The 18,729-nt window shown below is 32.0% G+C and overlaps 1 protein-coding gene and 2 long non-coding RNA genes across 19 annotated transcripts; 2 read left to right on the top strand and 1 right to left on the bottom strand.

The window, feature by feature from the left end:
• The first annotated feature begins 2,293 nt into the window (after positions 1 to 2,293).
• Positions 2,294 to 8,117, top strand: LOC107360535 (uncharacterized). 2 transcript variants are annotated; one of them, XM_015927209.3, is made up of 7 exons: positions 2,294 to 3,546; positions 3,652 to 3,671; positions 3,795 to 5,201; positions 5,281 to 5,360; positions 6,522 to 6,628; positions 7,183 to 7,448; positions 7,578 to 8,117. In XM_015927209.3, the coding sequence occupies exons 3-7, from the start codon at positions 3,869 to 3,871 to the stop codon at positions 7,967 to 7,969; spliced, it is 2,178 nt and encodes a 725-aa protein (XP_015782695.2). In that variant the 5' UTR covers positions 2,294 to 3,546; positions 3,652 to 3,671; positions 3,795 to 3,868; the 3' UTR covers positions 7,970 to 8,117. The 2 variants fall into 2 exon arrangements, with proteins under 2 accessions (XP_015782695.2, XP_015782696.2); XM_015927210.3 differs by lacking the exon at positions 3,652 to 3,671 and having other exon boundaries at positions 3,274 to 3,546.
• A 3,595-nt stretch (positions 8,118 to 11,712) lies between these two features.
• Positions 11,713 to 17,973, top strand: LOC107360537 (uncharacterized). 8 transcript variants are annotated; one of them, XR_016198696.1, is made up of 9 exons: positions 11,713 to 11,856; positions 12,298 to 12,515; positions 12,627 to 12,783; positions 13,146 to 13,182; positions 13,324 to 13,504; positions 13,609 to 13,706; positions 14,297 to 14,396; positions 14,507 to 14,572; positions 16,771 to 17,973. It is a non-coding gene; the product is annotated as an uncharacterized LOC107360537 (long non-coding RNA). The 8 variants fall into 8 exon arrangements; XR_016198693.1 differs by lacking the exon at positions 13,146 to 13,182 and having other exon boundaries at positions 11,721 to 11,856; XR_016198692.1 differs by lacking the exon at positions 13,146 to 13,182 and having other exon boundaries at positions 11,721 to 11,856; positions 14,507 to 14,715.
• LOC107360538 (uncharacterized) lies at positions 13,876 to 17,775 on the bottom strand. Of its 9 annotated transcripts, none has more exons than XR_016198689.1 (5): positions 17,633 to 17,775; positions 14,693 to 14,795; positions 14,540 to 14,570; positions 14,271 to 14,434; positions 13,876 to 14,185 (listed from the first exon to the last, which is right to left on the bottom strand). It is a non-coding gene; the product is annotated as an uncharacterized LOC107360538 (long non-coding RNA). The 9 variants fall into 9 exon arrangements; XR_016198682.1 differs by having other exon boundaries at positions 14,540 to 14,577; positions 14,742 to 14,795; XR_016198690.1 differs by lacking the exon at positions 14,540 to 14,570.
• Positions 17,974 to 18,729: the final 756 nt, after the last annotated feature.

Here is an 18,729-nt window from a genome sequence, read left to right as displayed (position 1 = left end):
TCCTTTTTTTCTTGATTCTCTTTCAGTTAACGGAAGTGTTGATCATTAAACAATTCATCAAGGGCAGATGACGACATCATCATGAAAATCATTCACTGGATGCTCTGAATAAAAAGAGAGAAAGAGAACAGAAAATGTAAACAAAAATAAATTGATGGTTTGATGGCCTTTAATATCAATTATTGACTCTGATTATCAACCAAGGCTGAATCATATTTATGAACTGAAATTTAATCATAGTAGATCATCAACATTATCATCATAATCGTCATGATAATAACAATGCCTTCAATGCTGATTACGGTTATCTCCAAAGAGCCAATTTCAAGCAAATTTTCTTTGCCCTCAAGTGTTTATCAATTTGCTACTTTCCATTAACATCGCCAAACCAAAACAAAAAAAATACATCAGTAATTACCAACAAAACCGACACAGGAACAACAATAAGATGAAAGCAAACATTCTGGAAACCGATGAATTAATCAATGCGTATTTACCTGTAACTGTAAGTGGCTAACTTGCCCAGTTTTCATAACAAAACATGAACATTAATTTTATCCTTTTCTGATTCTCCATTCAGAGCTAACTTTTTTTACAAGGAAACTGGATAAGATTACAGCATAAAATTAACTGAGACATTCTAAATGGTGGATTGATGAATGAGCTTCCAGTGACGAGCACAGAATGAAAGTTGAAAAGAAGATGAGGTTTGATGTTGATGACCTTAAAAAGACCTCAACAAGTACTCATTATACCATCAAAATTGATTGATATCTTTTAACTCATTTCCATGTAGGCCTTAAATAACAATTACCGTATTAGTTAACCTACATTGAATAGAGTAAAGGTAAAAAACTTGGTGCAAAAAAGCTCAAGTTTATCAATTTTCAGCAGAATTTTTCTCTTCTTCATCTTCTCATTTCAGATTATAACAACAAACAAATTGGAGTGCATTTTTAGTGTTATATTTGGCTAAAAACGAGTAAACTAAGGTTAAATCCTCATCTATTATTACTTCAAGTCTTCATTCAAGTTAATTGTGAGTAGAGTAAAAATATAACCATCACTAACAAGTTTTCATTTTACATCTTAAACTCATTCATTCATATTCTTCTCTCTTCTTTTACAGCATCTTATTACTGGTTTCACCGGAAGTTGTGGTCCGACACTACAATTTTATGAATGAATAAACAGTATTTACGTGTGTAAAAACACCAACATAAAACTACACCAACAAAAAATGGTTAACGTAAAAAACAATCGTAGGTGGAGGAGGAAAAGAAATTCAAAGTCTGTCAGGATCAGATTTTCTCAATGAATTGTAAACCGCAATTTTTATCCTCGTCATTAACTCATTCACAACATACCTGTAGGCGACTGGATAAAAACAAACCAATCAGTTAGTCACCAAGACCACTACCAACACCAGGATCATTCAACTTTGACAGCTTGATCTCTTGGGCATAAAGCAATTCATTTCTAGTTTTTTTTGTGACCAATCCAAAATCATTGGTGAAATAGCGTTGATCAAGCTTTCATCAACTTTCATTTCTCGGATCAGATCAAGAGACACCCAAAAACCTCTAATATACCCATGAAGCATAACATTGTTGCAAATTTTTAGTCTTGAAGTTTTTTCTGGTTCCATTTTTTTTTTGCTCTTCCTCAAGTTAGTTGAACTGTTGATGATAAAAATCTTGATTTTTATCATGACAGAATCTCATTCAGTGACTCTCATTGTCATTAACAAATTGTCAGAATCATTGACTTGAAAGAAAGAGGGTGAGAAAAGAGATGAAAGATATTGAACAGCAGTAAAAAAAATTGGAACCATGATGAAATAATGGAGATAACAGATGAACTTCCGGCGATGAGTAGTTTCCTGGTGAAATGTCATTATAATAAATAGTAATTTGACAATTTGCAAATTGGTGAATAACTCAATTCAGAGTTTTTTTCTCTCTACTTATTCATTTACACAGAATTGATTAGAAATAGTGTCTCTTGATTTGCCATTTGTTTCCCATTTACTTGAAAATGACAAAATTAAGAGTCAACTTTTCAGTTATCATCATGGGCTGGACTCGCCATCTTTCACCATCATGAACATAATAACTGTCATCAGTCGAGGTTTCTCTCTCTTTCCCATCTTTCTCGCTCTCATCATTGATTATAATAATTTAGTATTTAAACGCGTGTGATTGACATTACATTTGCAACTCCCTTGGTTACAATTCATTTAAATTAACATGAAAAACTTTGATAAGTAAAAGCAAAAATTCAAATTAATTGTTAACCAGAGGAGATAGATAGACAAATAAGTAAACTGTCCAACGCCCAATTGAAATTTTTACTCTCATTCAACCTTTCCTTCATCACAATCAACATCATTAGGATCACCATCAACACATCTCAACATCATTTAATATACAAATGATAATACTTTGTATTACCTTTTGTTTTTCTTGTTGTTTTCAAACAAAACACCATCTAAAGCATGATAAAAAAATGAGTCAACTGGTAACCCACACAGTCTACAATATGACTGAATAATTAACAATGTTGCAATTGTTTGAATTGTAAATCAATTAGATTCCAAGTACAACAATTAACAAGATGTCATCTTTTTTTTGAGCTGCTGATTTGTTCACTTCCCATTGTTTATATCTCGGTACATGGTGTGTAAAAGGCAAGCAATGACAGAAAACAAAAGGTAACCAACAAAAGACAAGATTACCTGTTATTATTTGTCAACAATTCAAACATTATATGGTTCTTTCAATGGGAATTAATTCAATTTTCAAAAATACATGTACTTCACGCTCAAAGAGTTATCTTGTTGAACATGAAAGTGAATCGTGACCTTAGACATATAATTTACTAATTTGATTAAGAAATAAGAAACTAAATCTGAAAAATTCAATAGAAAGCAAGTTGTCAACTGAACTGTTTACTTGTTTTAAGTAACGTATTTTGTATCAAACACTGATGAGAGATTTTGCTAAGGTTGAGTCAGAAAAGTCTGAAATTAAAACCATGAGAAAATATGGAAAATGGAAAGAGCTTTTGGTGGACAAATCATACTGAAAAGGTTAAGTGGTTACCTAATGTTTGTCTCAAATTGTAGTCTAAATGTCTCATGTCTAGTCATGGTGGAGATGGAAGTGAAGATAAGCCGCCATTAAACCGTTACAGCTCAACACTTTAACCTCTTTGTTCAACTTTTGTTTAAAATAAACATTCAGTTTGAAACAATAAGTCATAACCTTTGAATCCTGTGAAACTTGACAAATCTATCGGATTTTCACGTTAAACCAACAAGCAATTTCACTTTATCTTGAAGGATTAACCTTTTAGGATTGACATATTTGTACCAAATCTTTTGTTTTTCTTGTATTGTTTCTCCCACAAAGCGATAGTCTCAAGATGGCTGTGAGCGCCAATGTTAACAGTCACCGTTAAACTGCAATAACCATGTGGCTAACCAGTCTTAACAATTTCTCAATTCAATTTCGTCTGTTTCTAACCATTTGGATAAAAGTATTGGTAACTTTCAATTAATTGCTCTTCTTCATCACCATCTTTCTCTTTACTTTTCACTTGATTATCTTCTTTTTACCACTTGTTTCTCTCTTCCTTTCTCTTCCTTAGTAACCTTGAACATGTCAACAGTAAGAAAAGCCAATGACCCAACCTTGAAAACTGCTTTTCCTGTTTTACTCTCATCATCATCATCATCATAACTATCTTCTTTTTTTCTTGTTTTTCTTTTTTTTCTGTGTATTCCTCTTCAGCTTTTTTTAGAGGATCAAAAAAGTAAAAATGCTCAGGATGAGTTGCTGCTGAATCAACCACCACCAACATCAACATGGCTTGGTTCCGCTTTCCTCTTTTACTTCATCGTTTCCATCATTTTCACCTTTATCACCAACACAATAATCTTCATAATGAACGTATTTATTTTTATCTAGTGAGTTTAATTTTTTTATTTTCTAGTGTTTTGGTGAACCCAATGGTTATTGATGTTTTCAGTGATAATGGTAAACCAATTAGACCAGTTTCTTGTTTTGATGCCAAAGGTAACAAAGGAACTTGCATGTTCTCATTAGCATGTCGACAATCAAAAGGTAAGCCTATTGGCATCTGTAAGGATACAATTTACGCTAAAAGCTGCTGTCAACTTCCTGGTGATCAACCCAAGCCATCAAATGGATTTACTAGTAATATTTATTCCACCACTGTGCCTAAATTGCCATCATCAACATTGACAACGACAACTAAAACTACACAAGTATTAACTACTTTAACAACTTCATCTTCATCTCTACCTTCACCTTCACCTCCGCCTTTACCTTCACCTTCGTCTTTACCTTCACCCTCGCCTTTACCTTCATCACCACCGACAACAAATGCAACACAAACCTCAACAACTCAAGCACCAATTACGAAAACTACTCCTACTACACCTACTACTTCTACTTCTACTACTCCTTCTACAACAACCGCTGCTCCTACTACTGGTCTCACTAATGGTACAAATTTAACCACAACAGGAAGGCCAACTGTGACAACACCGGTGGTCGAAAAAGAGTCATCAAGCACCTCAACCATGTCACCGACTGTAACCTTGTCCTCGTCACCATTAATCCTTCAAGAGTCTAGCTCAACAATCGGTCAAACTATTGCAGATCATCCATCAAGCATTACACCTTTACCGGCAACACTACCAACCACAATGATATCAACCTCAGCTAAAACAGAGGCTACATTATCAAGTTTACCATGGATCTCATCATCAACTACAACGCATGTTACGTCATCCTCATCAACAACTGAACCAACAACAATACTCAATACTGAAACAACACTTTCAACAGATACAATATCAACAATAATATCTTCATCAACATCATCATCTTTCTTAACTGATACCGTTACAGAAACAGTAACAACAGAAATGCCTTCTTCTCCTTTCTCTACTGCTTCCACTGATTTTACTTCAACTTCAACTACAGCTTCATCTTCACCATCAACCAAACTATCAACGTTGTTTACTGAAATCAGTTCAGTTTCGCCTTTGGCCATTTCTTCTTCCCAATCAATTACATCAACACCAATTACACCAGCAACATTACCCGATTCGGTAGGAAATCTTTTGAATAAAATACTCAACGTACAAAGGCCTTATAACAATAAATTAGGTAAGGACCGATTTAAACATGAAATTTTCCAAATTTATCTTCAAATTCTAATCGTCAATTCTTTTCATTTTATCGACAGATTGTGGTGTTAGCCCTTTAAAGTCAATGGCACGGGTTGTTGGAGGTCGAAATGCACATTTTGGTGAATGGCCTTGGCAAGTAAGCGATTCATAATTGATCCTTGTTTCAAAATTAATTTGGTTCAGTCAATTAACCAACTTTTTGAAAATTTACTATTAATGTCAATACTAATGGTATATTATTTACCTCTAATCAAACTTGAATTACAATCTGAATAACAGTAGTATTGGCGCCACCCTAGCAACTTGATTAATTCAGTTATTAAGTTTTAATTTCACAGATATTTCAATATCATTAACATGGTGAAAGCATGATTTAATACTTGATTACCCTGAATGAATCAAGTGTTCATTGATAATAAAATCAAACCCAACTCAAATGGTAAACAAATGAAACTTGTTTTTTCCCCATTGAGTAAAACAAAACGTTATGTTTCATTACAAATGAATGATATTAACCAAAAAAGAAAGATCCAATCAATTGTTGAATTATTACTAATTGCTGTCATTTAAAAGTAATAATTTGTCACTTTACACTCCTTAATCCTTGAGCTGTTGTTAAACAATTTGCTATTGAAAGATTAATTTAGTCAAGTATTAAACTTTATTAATCATGTTAACTGTCCACTTGATTAATTGATTTCAATTGCATGAGAATCAATATTTATCAAACCATTTAGGCGGGAAACAAATTTCATCGATTCATCAACGATTACTAACTTGAAATATTACAATCATATTAAATAGTTAAAGAGAGACTTGAAATTAACGTCTATCATGTTGATTGTGTTTATTTTAGATTTATAAATCAATTGGTTGATAAAAATTTTCCTCACAAAATTATCAATGAAAGTTAATAGTAACAACTCAAATAAAGACTGAACCTCACAATATTAACCCAATTTTTATTGATAAAATGAAAGTCAATCAACATTCACTATTCAATACTTAGCGTACTAATTGTCAATATCAATTTTAATTGTAATGTGAAAAATTGAAAAATTAAAACAGTAAGATGTATAAATGAAAATAGAGAGAAGGAGAAAAATGATATCAATAACAATGGGAATTTACCGTAAAAAAAGTTGACCTACTTCGATCAATTTTTCAATAGAGAAAAAATTGTTTACGATTATTCAATGATATAAAGTGATGAATAAAATGATATTCAAGGATTTGTTTCTCGGAACAACCTATTCAATGTTTAATATATTTACTAATGTTTAATTTTCATTAACAGGTTTTAATTAAAGAGGCAACTTGGCTTGGTTTATGGATGAAAACCAAATGTGGTGGAGTCCTCATTGATCATCGTTGGGTTTTAACAGCAGCTCATTGTCAACCAGGGTAACAATGAAATTTCAATCATAATCATGATGATCGCCATTTTGATTATTATCATTCATTAAACAATTAACTTGTGCAGGAAGGAGCGAAAAAATTAGTATTTGGCAAACTTCGATAGCATAACAATAAGAGAGCAAATTAAATTGCTCCAATTAACAATTTAATAGTTTACTAATCAAATCAGAGCAAAAGCTATAGCAAACTTTGATCAGTTGTAAATACTGAGCGGAACACACTTTCACAGTCAAATTAGTTAAATTGAAAGTAGGACAATTTAATCTTGAAAAAAAAGAGACTTTCAATTTGTGCCAATCATCAATTAGTTATTATAATCAATCATAATATTAATTTACAATAAGGAAATTGTTCATCAATTAGATTGAACAATGGAAAAGGTCGAAAGGGAAAATTATATTACCATTATTTACCTGTTTCAGTGAGGAGAGTAAAATTGAATTGAATTACACAGATATTACCATTTGATTGATTACACTGTTAATTGACAATCTTTTCAACTCTTTTCTTGGTTTTTTTAATTTATTTTTAATTTCTAGATTCTGGGGTTCATTATTAGTAGTTGTTGGTGAATACGATTTAACTGGTGATGTTGAAAATTTGAAGCCCATTCAGAAACCAGTTAAACGGATGATTGTTCATCGTAATTATAATCCAACAACATTTGAGAATGACATTGCTCTGATGGAATTGGAATCACCATTTGATGTTCAACCTCATGTTGTTCCTATCTGTCTTCCTGAACCAGGAGAAGAGTTTGTTGGCCAAGTAGCTCATGTTGCTGGTTGGGGTAAATTAAGCTATGGTGAGTTTCAACAGATTTATCTGACAAACAAGCTTACAAATGAATAGAAAATGAGAAGCCACAAAAAAAGGAGTAAATTTTAAATTATCTGTTCTTTTCTTCTTTTCTGTTGATTATCTTTTTTTTCAGGTGGACCAATACCTTCAATACTTCAAGTGGTTAAACTACCGATCCTTGCAAATGATAAGTGCCAAGAAATGTTCAATAATGCTGGTCATGATAAAGAGATTAAATCAACCTTTCTTTGTGCTGGTTACACTGATGGTGGTAAAGATTCGTGTGAAGGTGATTCTGGTGGACCTTTGATGGTTCAAAAAAGTAACGGTCATTGGGTTCTGGTTGGTACCGTTTCACATGGAATTAAATGCGCTGAGCCCAACTTGCCCGGTGTTTACATGAAAACCGCCGCCTACAGATTATGGATTGACAATATAATCAACAAAACTGTTAACCAAAACAATACCAATCAAACTAGTAGCAATAATAATAATAATATCAGTAAAACTCAATTGAAAACATGATAATTGCTAAGCTATTATTATTACTATCTATTAGAAGCATGAATGGTATTAGTTTAAAATTGATTAATTTAATTGTAAATTGTCTTGTTGTAAGTACTTTTTGTTTACCAAAAAAAGCAATTCAAAAAAATATACTTTTTCCATTGAACATTTGCTGTCTTCAGAGTTTCTCTTTTTTGTCCAACTCTTGTAATTCATCACATCTATCATGATGATAATGATGACGGTGATGATGATGATTGTTCTTTAATTACTTTCATATGTTAGGGCGACCCTTGAAAGATGTTCATCTTCTAATTATCATCCTCATCGTTTGTTTCTCTTCTAATTTTCTTATTTTATCATAATTCGTTTCTCTTCTCATCCTCTATGTGAGCCTTTTTCAACGTTACAGTTGAGGTTGCAAGGACATAATCAGCAAGACAAGATTCAATGACAAGCTCAATTTAATTAGCATAAAATGGTATAACTCGTTACACATGCAAATGTGCTAATTTTATTGCTCCTCAAATGCTAATTGTTGGCATCACCATCATCACCACTATCACCACCACAATAAACCATCAATCAACTCTCAAACTAATCATAATGCTAATCTGTGAGTTGACTTTTGTCAAACAAACACACACACAAATACACACCAAAAAATGAGTCTTGCTTGTTACCTGTTAAAGGTTAATGTATAATATTATCCTTTTTTGTTGTCCTCCTTCAACATAAATATCCTGATTGTTGCCTTAATTGTTGATTCTTGGGAAAATTTTCAGACTAATTATGATTTTAAAATATTACTTTATCAAACAATCACAAGAAAGTCACTTATTTTTACCTTTTATCATTCATCAGTTAAATGTCTAAGTTAAGATGAATGGCTTTTGTATTAGCGTTTGTTTTGTTCACTCACAGAATCGCAGAGTTTCATCTCCACCTTGAGCTACAACAAATATACTAACACAGTGTTTTAGATTAACATTGAACTTGCCATTTCCATCTATCCTAATGATAACATTTAAAGCATCAAGTTTACTTGATTACTTGAAGCTTGTAATTGTAATTAACCTGTAAGAATTATGTTGTCAAAATGTGTTGAATAATTTGTTGAACAGTAAAAATGTTAAGGTAACAAAAAAGGATAGAAGGACGAGAAACCCAAAAGAAGAAAGGAAAATGAATTTTCATTTTCAGTTTAATGAATGCAGTTGGATGAAAATTGAAAATAATAGTTAATGGAGGACAAAAAGTGAGGATCAAATGATTAGTTGAAAGTGTAATTATGATTGCAATAATTGTCATGATTAGTTGATATTAATATGTTGCAAGTGTGAAAGTGTGAAGAGAGGGAAGAAGAAAAAATATGAAGAAAAAAGATGAAAAATTGTGAATGGAAATGAATCGTTCAGTGAACCTGAAGACAAAGAGGTAATCAATCTGATGAAGATGGAAATGATGAAGGAAAAAAAGTGTTCCCTGAAGATGACAAAAGCAAAGACTAAACAGTATCGACCAACAGATCAATTGCCGTTATCACATTCAATCACACCAACGCCATGATGGAAAAGAAGGAGGAAAAAAAAGAGATTGAAATAAACTCTAAAGTCGTTGATATCATTTGGAAAAATCAGTGAAGCAAAAGATGCAGACAAAAACATGGAAGGCGAACGGAAAATAGCAACATGAAGATGATGAGGGCAAAAATGAGCTTGAAAAGGTTGACTGAGAAAGTTGCTCAAGTAACTTGATCTCAACAACAAATGTAAAGCAAAACATAGCCATGTGAGAAGTGGCGGGAAATGCTGCAAGTTTAGACGTTATATGAACAAACAAAACCTTGATAAAACCCAAAATATAATAATAAAGGCCATTGATTTTAAACTTCATCTCAAAACCAGATTTTCCCTCTTTTTTCTCTCTCTCTCTTTGAGAGCTTCATTACAGGTAAATAATGGTGAAAAGAACTCACCTTAAAATCAATTTTCTAATGATAAATTCATGATTGACTATTGTTATCATTATTAGCGTGATTATTATGATTAATATTTTATATTCAATACAATAGAGATCAGAGTCAAGACAATTTTTAGGTGAACAGCTCGAGCCTTATGGTTAGGTAAACCAGATAGCAATGGTCGTGGTTGGTCGGTCCTCATAAATAGTTACACTGACCATTTCTGAATAAGATTTGCTTTTCTTTTCAGCTCCACCTTGATTTGAATTTTCAGTTTTCTTTTGAATCTCTTTTTTTCCTTTTGAGATGAACATAAGTTATCATTGTTATTGCCTTGGCCAATTGATCAATGATTTAACTGACTTGCCAATTAAACACAATCAAGTCACTATTTGCTTTTAACCTTGTTCTGGTTACAATTAAAAATCGGTTAATTGTGGTTAATTCCAGAATCCTTTTCTTGCTAAAACATTGATCATATCAACTGAGAGACTTTGGTTAGACAATACAATTTTAACTCTTTTTCTGGTTTTACATTTTTTCCTAATTTCTGATTGTAACTCAACTTTGATCGTTATCATTTCAATTCATTTTGTCCTTGCACGCTTTTCAACTTCATTTTTCTCACATTACCATCATGATGATGAATAAAAACGCCATCAACCTTCATCTTCATCTTCATCCATTTTTGCTTACCTTATGCTTATCCATTGACATTGACTGGTTTTTTTGTTTTGTTTTTGTTTGCGCCTTTTCAAACAGTCTATTTACACTGATAACAAGGTATAGAGACACAAAGTGGTGAACAAAATAACACAAAAAAAGAGTAAAGGTAAGTACCTACCTGCAAAATAAGCAACAATCTGTTGAAAAAGAAGCAAGAGAAAGAAAAAAATTGAGCAAAAAAATGCAATGAAAATATTTGTGAATGAATAGAGTAGAGCTCGTTGCCCTTTTCCTCTCGGCTGGAGCTTTCTTCTTCTTCTTAACCTTCATCATCATCCTCATCTTCATCTCCTCCTCCTCCTTTCTTGAGGCGTACTCATACCTACCAAAATACCTGTTAGGGTTTTCTGGCGAAGAAAAAAAGAGAAAAGAAAAAAGCAAATCATTCTTACCTTTCCATCCATTATGTTTAAAGCTTGTTACTTGTATTTTAAAGTTACGCGCGAAAAACTTGATTTCTCTTCTTCAAGACATTTTTTTCAGTCTTATTGATCATCTACTTACCTTTACTTTTTTTGGCGGGCTCATAATGATGATCAGCTTCTTCCTTGAACCTTTAAAATTGTTGTAATCACGCGCTTACCACAAGAATCAAAGAAGGTAACTTACATATCCAGGAGTCAAGATAATGTTGAAGATGACGATGATGATGATGATGATGAAGATGATGAAGAAGATGATGGTGAATCATTGAGAAAAGGGATGTTCTTTTTACCTTTTCTCCCCTCTTCATACCTGCTTTACACTTCTCTTCTCAATGAGAAAATCACATTTTGTTGTAAAAAGAGTTTCCAAACAAGCTTCTTATTATTCTTCTTCTGTCATTTCAGTCTTGACTCTTTTTGGTAAATTATTTTTCCTTAAGGCACTATTTCAGTCTATAAAGTGGAAAATATTTGGGAACAGAAATCCTTTGGACATTCTTTAAATTCCTTTACTTTTAAAGAAGAAAGGTCAACATTTAAGAGAAACAAATTTCTTTCCCTTTTGAAATAACCTCTTCTTTTACTTTGCCCGCGTTTTTCATTTTTGGCGCGCATTGAACTTTGCTAAGGTTTTGCTCTATTGAGTCACTGGTTAAGCCATTTTTATTTTCATTTTTCTTCCATGTTTTTTCCTTGGGCTTCATTTATTTTTTAATTTTTGGACTTTTTAATTAATTTTTGCCAATTAGTTTGTTTTAATTTGTGCTCTTTTCTACCTCTGCCTTTACTTGGTAATTATACATTTGTGTTGTCATCTGTTTCAGCTTTTGGATTTATTTTTAATACATTTTCGGTGCAAAGGGACTTATTGGACTCTAGCTTTTTTTATAAAATGGTTTCTATTAATTAATAGTTACTGTTTTTATAGCGTGAGAAACAATGTGTTTTTTTGTATTTTTTTGATAGACAACTGATTGAAGATTGATTTCATACAATTTAAATGGCTGGCATTGTCATTGTCGTTAAATTTGCTTAATTTAGTTAATCTGTAACACTTTTTTTTTGTTTACAGCTTGAAAACATGTGGCTTACAATCAATTGTCGTCAAAATTATCAACAGATGATGATATGACAAGTGCCCATGTTATCATGAATTGGGAATATACCGTTTCCTTAGCCTTGTGATTAATAATTTTTCATCCTAATCAATTCTTTTCTTCTCTTTCCTTTAGCGAAACAGAAAAGCCTTACTGAATTAGAGTTGAAAAAGCAACAGCGTTTGTCATTCAACCTAAATAAATTTAAGCCTCAAAATTTAAACCATTATTCCTGAGAGTGAAGCAATGTGAAGCCAAACATAAAACCTAAAACCTGTAACTCAAAACCAAGATGGCAAAAATTGGCGGGACTCAGTGGATGTGTTTTAAAGAAGTCAGATGAAGAGAGAAAGGTAAGCTTAAAATTAACACGCTTTGCGTGATTTCCAAGCGCTCAACGTTGGTCAAGTGAATCAATGAAATTTGTCTGTTTGTTTTTTTTAAAAATACTCTTCTTTACTTAGAAAATTGTCTTTGAGCAATCTAACAAAAAAAATGGCAAATGAAACATGAAATTCCAGAGGAAACGAATGGCTGGATTTACCTCTGTAAGGATGGAAACACCATCAACTGAAGATATGAAAAGGCTGAAGAACAAGGAGAGTAAAGCAAAAAATGAAGGTATATCCACAGACAGACAGTCAGTCAGACAAGCAGGTAGAAAAAAAAGCGAGGGAAAAGAATGAGAGGTAAAAAAGAAGAGAAAAAAAATAGACAGAGTAAGAGAGGCAAGAGAAAGAGCAAAAAAATGATGAGAAGAGGAAAAATTTTGAGGCCACCAACCCGAAGAAGAAAATGGAAAACATCAACAGAAGCAACATGAGAAGCTAAAGTAGCATAAAAAGCCAAGGGAACGGCCAATGGCCTGAGATGTGGAAGATATAGAAAGAGAAAGTAAAAGTGGGAGATAATAGTTTCGCTGTAGATGGTTGAACACAAGAACACAGACTAAATAAAAGCTTTCTATGGATTCACTTTTCAAGGTCACTAAAGTTGTTACTTTCTCTTAGAAAAAAACAGGTATGTAAGTGTCAATAATCACTATTTTATATTTGATTATCATTGTCGCCTTGCTTTTTACCTGGTTTTAACAACGCATTGTGTTCAATTATGTTTATTTCAATTTTTAATCTGAGATTTTTATTTCTTTCTAATTTACAGGTTTCAAGCCGATTCCTAGACATTTCATCGTCATCAAACTTCCTTTACGTCAATGTTGATTCAAATAAACTCGATCAACTTGGTTACTGTTCATAAAATAATGATTTCTATTTTATTGTATTGGTTTTGTTCATTTGCTCTTTCCTTCTCTTTCCCATACTGTTCATGTGTGTACGTATACGTAAGTATTTGAAACACGTAAATAAATCAACAAACGTCATTCATACATTTACTAGCTAACAAAATTTCTAGGATTAATTTCTCCCTTTCTTCTCTTTCTAATAGGTGGTGTTTGATAATGATTACTATTGTGGATGGTTTTTTCCCCAAGAACAAAACTGAACAGGAAAATACATTTTTAATTTTGATTTCGGATTGAAACGGTAAAATGTCCTTCATTCAGCAACTTTGAAAATTTTGACATTGTAACTTGACTAGCATTGAGGTGTCACTGGATTGTTCAACATTTTCAACCTTTGAACTTGCGTCGACTGTTGTGATTTAAAAAGATACTCACATATTGTCAGTAAAACTGTGCAGGAAATGTTGATTAGCGTCAAGCGAAACTTAATATCTTTTTTTTTATTTTTCAACGTTAATCATTGACTGTTTTGGTGTTGAAAAAAAGGTACAAGAAAAGTTATTATGTTCATTAGATCATGTAAGAATGTTGAGAGTATTTCCTCCATTAATCATCAAATTTCAAAGTTGAACAAATTCAGATGAACAAGAGAAATGGAAAGAGAGAAAGAGGAAGAGAGACAAGAAAATTGATGTAAAATAAATTGTTGAGAAATAAGGAAGAGAGAGAGTTGATTTCAATGAGAACTACGATCACGGCGACAACGACGTCGATGATGATCTTGATGAGATTGATGATGGAAATGAAAATGATAAAGTCATTAGTCAAGACATAATTGATAATAAATTAATCACTTTTTTCTTACTCCTTTTTTGTTTTCCTTATATTCAGGATCTGTCTGGTTCATTTGAGGGACACAATCAACACGGAATCATAATGGCCACATTATCTGTTTCATTCATTTCCCAAGCTTTACTTCATAATTCACCAAGTATGCTAATAATTGAATAATAATTCATCGAGTTGAACCTTTGAAGAAAAACAAAAAGCATTACTCTATTAACCTTAACATTGTTTTTTCCTCCTTTTCTTCTTCATTAGATGCTCAATAGAAGTTGCGAAATCTGATGTTACCTGTTCTCACCCTTTTCTGTCTCATGGTACACTGTAAGCTTAATCAGAATTGATATTGATACTTGATGTTAGGTCATTTATGGCCTTGAGGACAACATAATTATTGACAAACAGTAACAACAGCACGAGAAACAACAAGAATGATAATATTACCTTTCCAAATGAGGTTAGATTAAGTAAGGAAAGATAATTTGCCACTTACAGCTCAATATTAGTTCAACAATATCATCATCACCATCATCACCACCGTCATCATCTGAAAGAGAGTGAAAAAGAGAGAGAAATAATGAAATGAAAAAGTCGTTATCAATGATATAAAAACAAAATAGCGTAGGATTTAAAGCTCTGTGAAGCTCTTAAAACTGCACCTAAAAAGTATCTTTATTATAACAAATGCCCAAAAGCCGATTCTATTTAACATTATTGTTGTTTATTATTATTTATTAATGTTATCAATTTTTAAGACTGTTGACGTAGGTGTTGAATCCACTGAAAAGATACAATTCTGTAACCAAATTTACAGAAAATTATTGATTTTGATTTTCGGCTGTTGCTCAGCCAGGCCTAGCTAGTAACCTTTTGTAGATGTTACACGAATTTTTGCTTACAATTTTGATTGATTGCTAATTGATCACACCTAATTAATTTGTATCATCATTATTTACCCCCAAAAGTACTCAGGTAAATGTAATGATTGTTCAGTTGAAAATTAATTGGATAATTTTAAATGGTTAAAAGCTTCATGGAAATCCTATGAAATGAATCTATTCATTGATTACATGATGATTATGATAACATTTAATGAAAAGGTTAACCTTTTGTTCTCGTTTTAATTTGATTTAATCAAGGTTACCAATTAGATTGTCAATCATTTGTTTTTATTCACTTTTCATATGAAAAAGTTTTGTTATCAATACAAATGATTGTGTTAATTTTTTCTCTCTTGAATCAAATTTATCTGATCAGCAATTGATCAATTTTAAATGTTATAAGTTATAACTAATAGTAACTTTTGAACTGTCCCTTTTGAACAATTTGAAAGTTGCTCGTTTAGTTATCTGCAAATGATTAGTAACTAATCAACTTAGCAAGTGCAATTGTAAAGGGTGTTGCGTTTAATAAGGTGCAATTATCAGTTACCCAAATGTAGATAAGAAGATGGACAAAGGTAAAGACCAAGACATCTTACATTGTTAATCTTTTTATCTTCATTTTGGTAACTGATAATTGCACCTTATTAAACGCAACACCCTTTATTTATGTCTCTTGGATTAGGTTAAGTTATTTTGTGTTGTAAATGTAATTTTTACCATGTAATTGATTAATTGGATTAAATTGATTTAGACTGACAGACTGAAAGCAGACAGATGAAAAGAGGGTAAACCAGATGATGAAGAAGAGCAAAAGTTTACAGACAGATAAAAAGAGAGACTCACCGAGCTTCTCTTCTGCCTTTCTTTCCCTGATTTAGCTCAAGCTACATATAAATTACTGAGAAGCTCAGAAAAAAACTCAATATTAACTCAAAGAGTAACTCCCTCTATCGATAATACATTTCATATTATAAGAAGTAAATGTTCAATGAACCATTTTGCGTTGCATTTTTCTTCTCCTTTCTTTTCTTTCTCTCTTTTTTATCATCTTCATCAACTTCAGGATTTTCAATGAAGGTAAAAAAGAGAGAGAAAGAAAGAGAGACAAGATGATGAATAAAACAGAAGAAAAAACTGGAAAAATTCGCGTAAAGAGACATGAAGAAAAAAAAAGAAGGAAAAAGATATGCAATTGAGCTTAGCCAATTACAAGTTCAGGTACAGAGGGAAAACGATGAGAAGGTTGATGATGGTGGCGATGGTGATGATGATGGGTAAGACGAAGACGAAGGTAAAATGATTTGGCAGGTTGAAAAGCTTGGGTCACTTGAGACGTTATGAATCCTTGAGCGTCTCTTGCGTGAAACATGTATGAAAATGAAGGAAAGGAAATGACGAGAAATATGATGATGATGAGAAGAAGACAGTGAAGCGAAAGAAGGTCAAACAAGATATTTGGACTTACTTTTTTCTTCATCATTCTATCATCATGATAAACTAACAGGCTGATCAATTTGGACAAAGATTTACCTTGAAAATTGAATTAATCGTATAAAAATGATTATTCTTAAACACTAATGATTTTTTTTTCTTTTATTCTTTCTCTTCATTTTTCCTCAACATTTTTCTCATAATTAGGTCAATTTTTCAATTGGACAACATTTGAAGAGGCAAAATTTTCGCAATCCTGATGATGATGACTATAATGAGCATTAAATTATTACATTAACATGAAGAATGATGATGGTAATTGGAAATTGAATGGAAAGCTTGCTTCTCCCTCTCTTGTTTACTTGGATGTTTCACATTGACTTTTTACAAGAGTTGCAAAGTCGCGTTCAGAAAAGTTCAGTGTAATCTGATAGTTGATTTTCAGATGTTCAATTTATCAAATAATCAAAGGTGATCTCCAGGTGATTTCCAGTTATAATGATAAAGAAAGGCAGAGGGAAAAAACGGATCATTGATTAACTCTCTTGCCTGCTTTTTATTTTCATCCTGATAAATGTTATTATAATTTTAAGAGTGAGAGAGAGAGAGAGAAAGAGAGAGTAAAAATGATCTAAGCAAATACTAATTTTGCAATGTAATAACCTCAAGGTTTGGGGGTTGATAAAAGATGAGGACAGATGGAGTAGAGGGAAGATGATGAAAGTTGATAAGATAGAGAGGGAGAGAGATACCATGAGATTTGTTGTTTGGTCAACTGGAACTCTCACTTACTCAATATTTGACTTTTAATAAACGTGAGAGTCTCAGTGATTAACATTGCTATTTAATAGTGAAGCTGATAATATCATTAATACATAAAGACAAAATTGATAGAGATGGGAAACAACTATCCAGAGAGCGAGGATAAAAGCTGATGATGACGATGTTTATGATGATCAAGAAAAGGCACAATTGAAACACCAATGGAAAAGATAAAGATGAAGTTTGAGTCCAAGATGAAGGAGTAAACAAACACAAGACTGAGGAGGCAGAAAAAAATGCAACTTACTAATATTTTGATTTCTCTGGAGGCCAATTGAAGTTACTCGTGTTAATAGGAACCATTGGGTATTGCCATTTTGATGATACAAACAGTTAAAACTAGCATTTAATCTCATCAATTACAATTAAGCAGCATTCAACAAAACTGTCAAACATTTGGTTGGATATCTTGTAGCAATGGCAACAGTGAGCGGCAAAGCTGATCGTCCAAGAAGGATAAGGAGCGCCAAATTTAATTGACAAAATATTAATATAAATAGCAATAATAAGCAATGTTATTATTTATTAATAACAAAGTTGATTATTGCAGGGTAAAAATATGAATAAAATTGAATTGTTGAATTGTCATTGAAATGCTTCAAGTAACTCACATGGTTATGAGACATTACAACAACAATATTATATGTTGAGATAAGAGCAATAACAAGCATGATAACATTATCATTATAATCATGATTGTTGTTGATAAATAATCATAACTTTTACTGTGCAATGCTGCGGGCAAAGTGAGGGGTTAGTAAAGTACATTGGGATAAAAGATGAAGTTTATTGGATGATAATGATGATACCTTTTGAAGGAACCATAATTTATGCAGCAATTTTTATTGAATCAACGAGAAAAAAGAGCGAGAAAAAAAAGATAAAATTTGAGAAAATAAATTTTCATCAAGATTTGTGTAAATTGAACAAAAAAAGCTGTGATAAAGTTAAAATCAATTTTACCTTTAGGTTGGAAAAAAGGTTGAGAATGAAAAAAATTTCAAGATTAACCCTGATTTATTAGTGAATTTAACGATAAATTCATTGTTTCAAGCAAATGTTTTGATAATAATTAAGTTAAACAAAAATGATTGTTGAATGAACAAAATTGAGTTAACATTAATAATACAAAATTCAATGAATACTCAGACAAGGTCAACCTTTAAAGTGATTTTCTCTCTCTTTACCTTCATGCAGTTAAAAAAGGTAAAGTTATTAATACAGTCTGGCTGAACAAGTCACATGATTCACAGAATTTTTTTTACCTGAAAAAAAAGGAAAATCTTTTTTTCTCTCTTTTGCTAAGCAACGACATTGGACATTGTTGAGAGTTTGTTGCCCTTT

Source organism: Tetranychus urticae, chromosome 2 (genome assembly GCF_039701765.1).
Source record: "Tetranychus urticae isolate SD_2017Ah chromosome 2, NJAU_TeUrti_SD_1.0, whole genome shotgun sequence".
NCBI classification, from domain to species: Eukaryota; Metazoa; Arthropoda; class Arachnida; order Trombidiformes; family Tetranychidae; genus Tetranychus; species Tetranychus urticae.
This window is presented reverse-complemented; position numbering and strand designations above follow the sequence as displayed.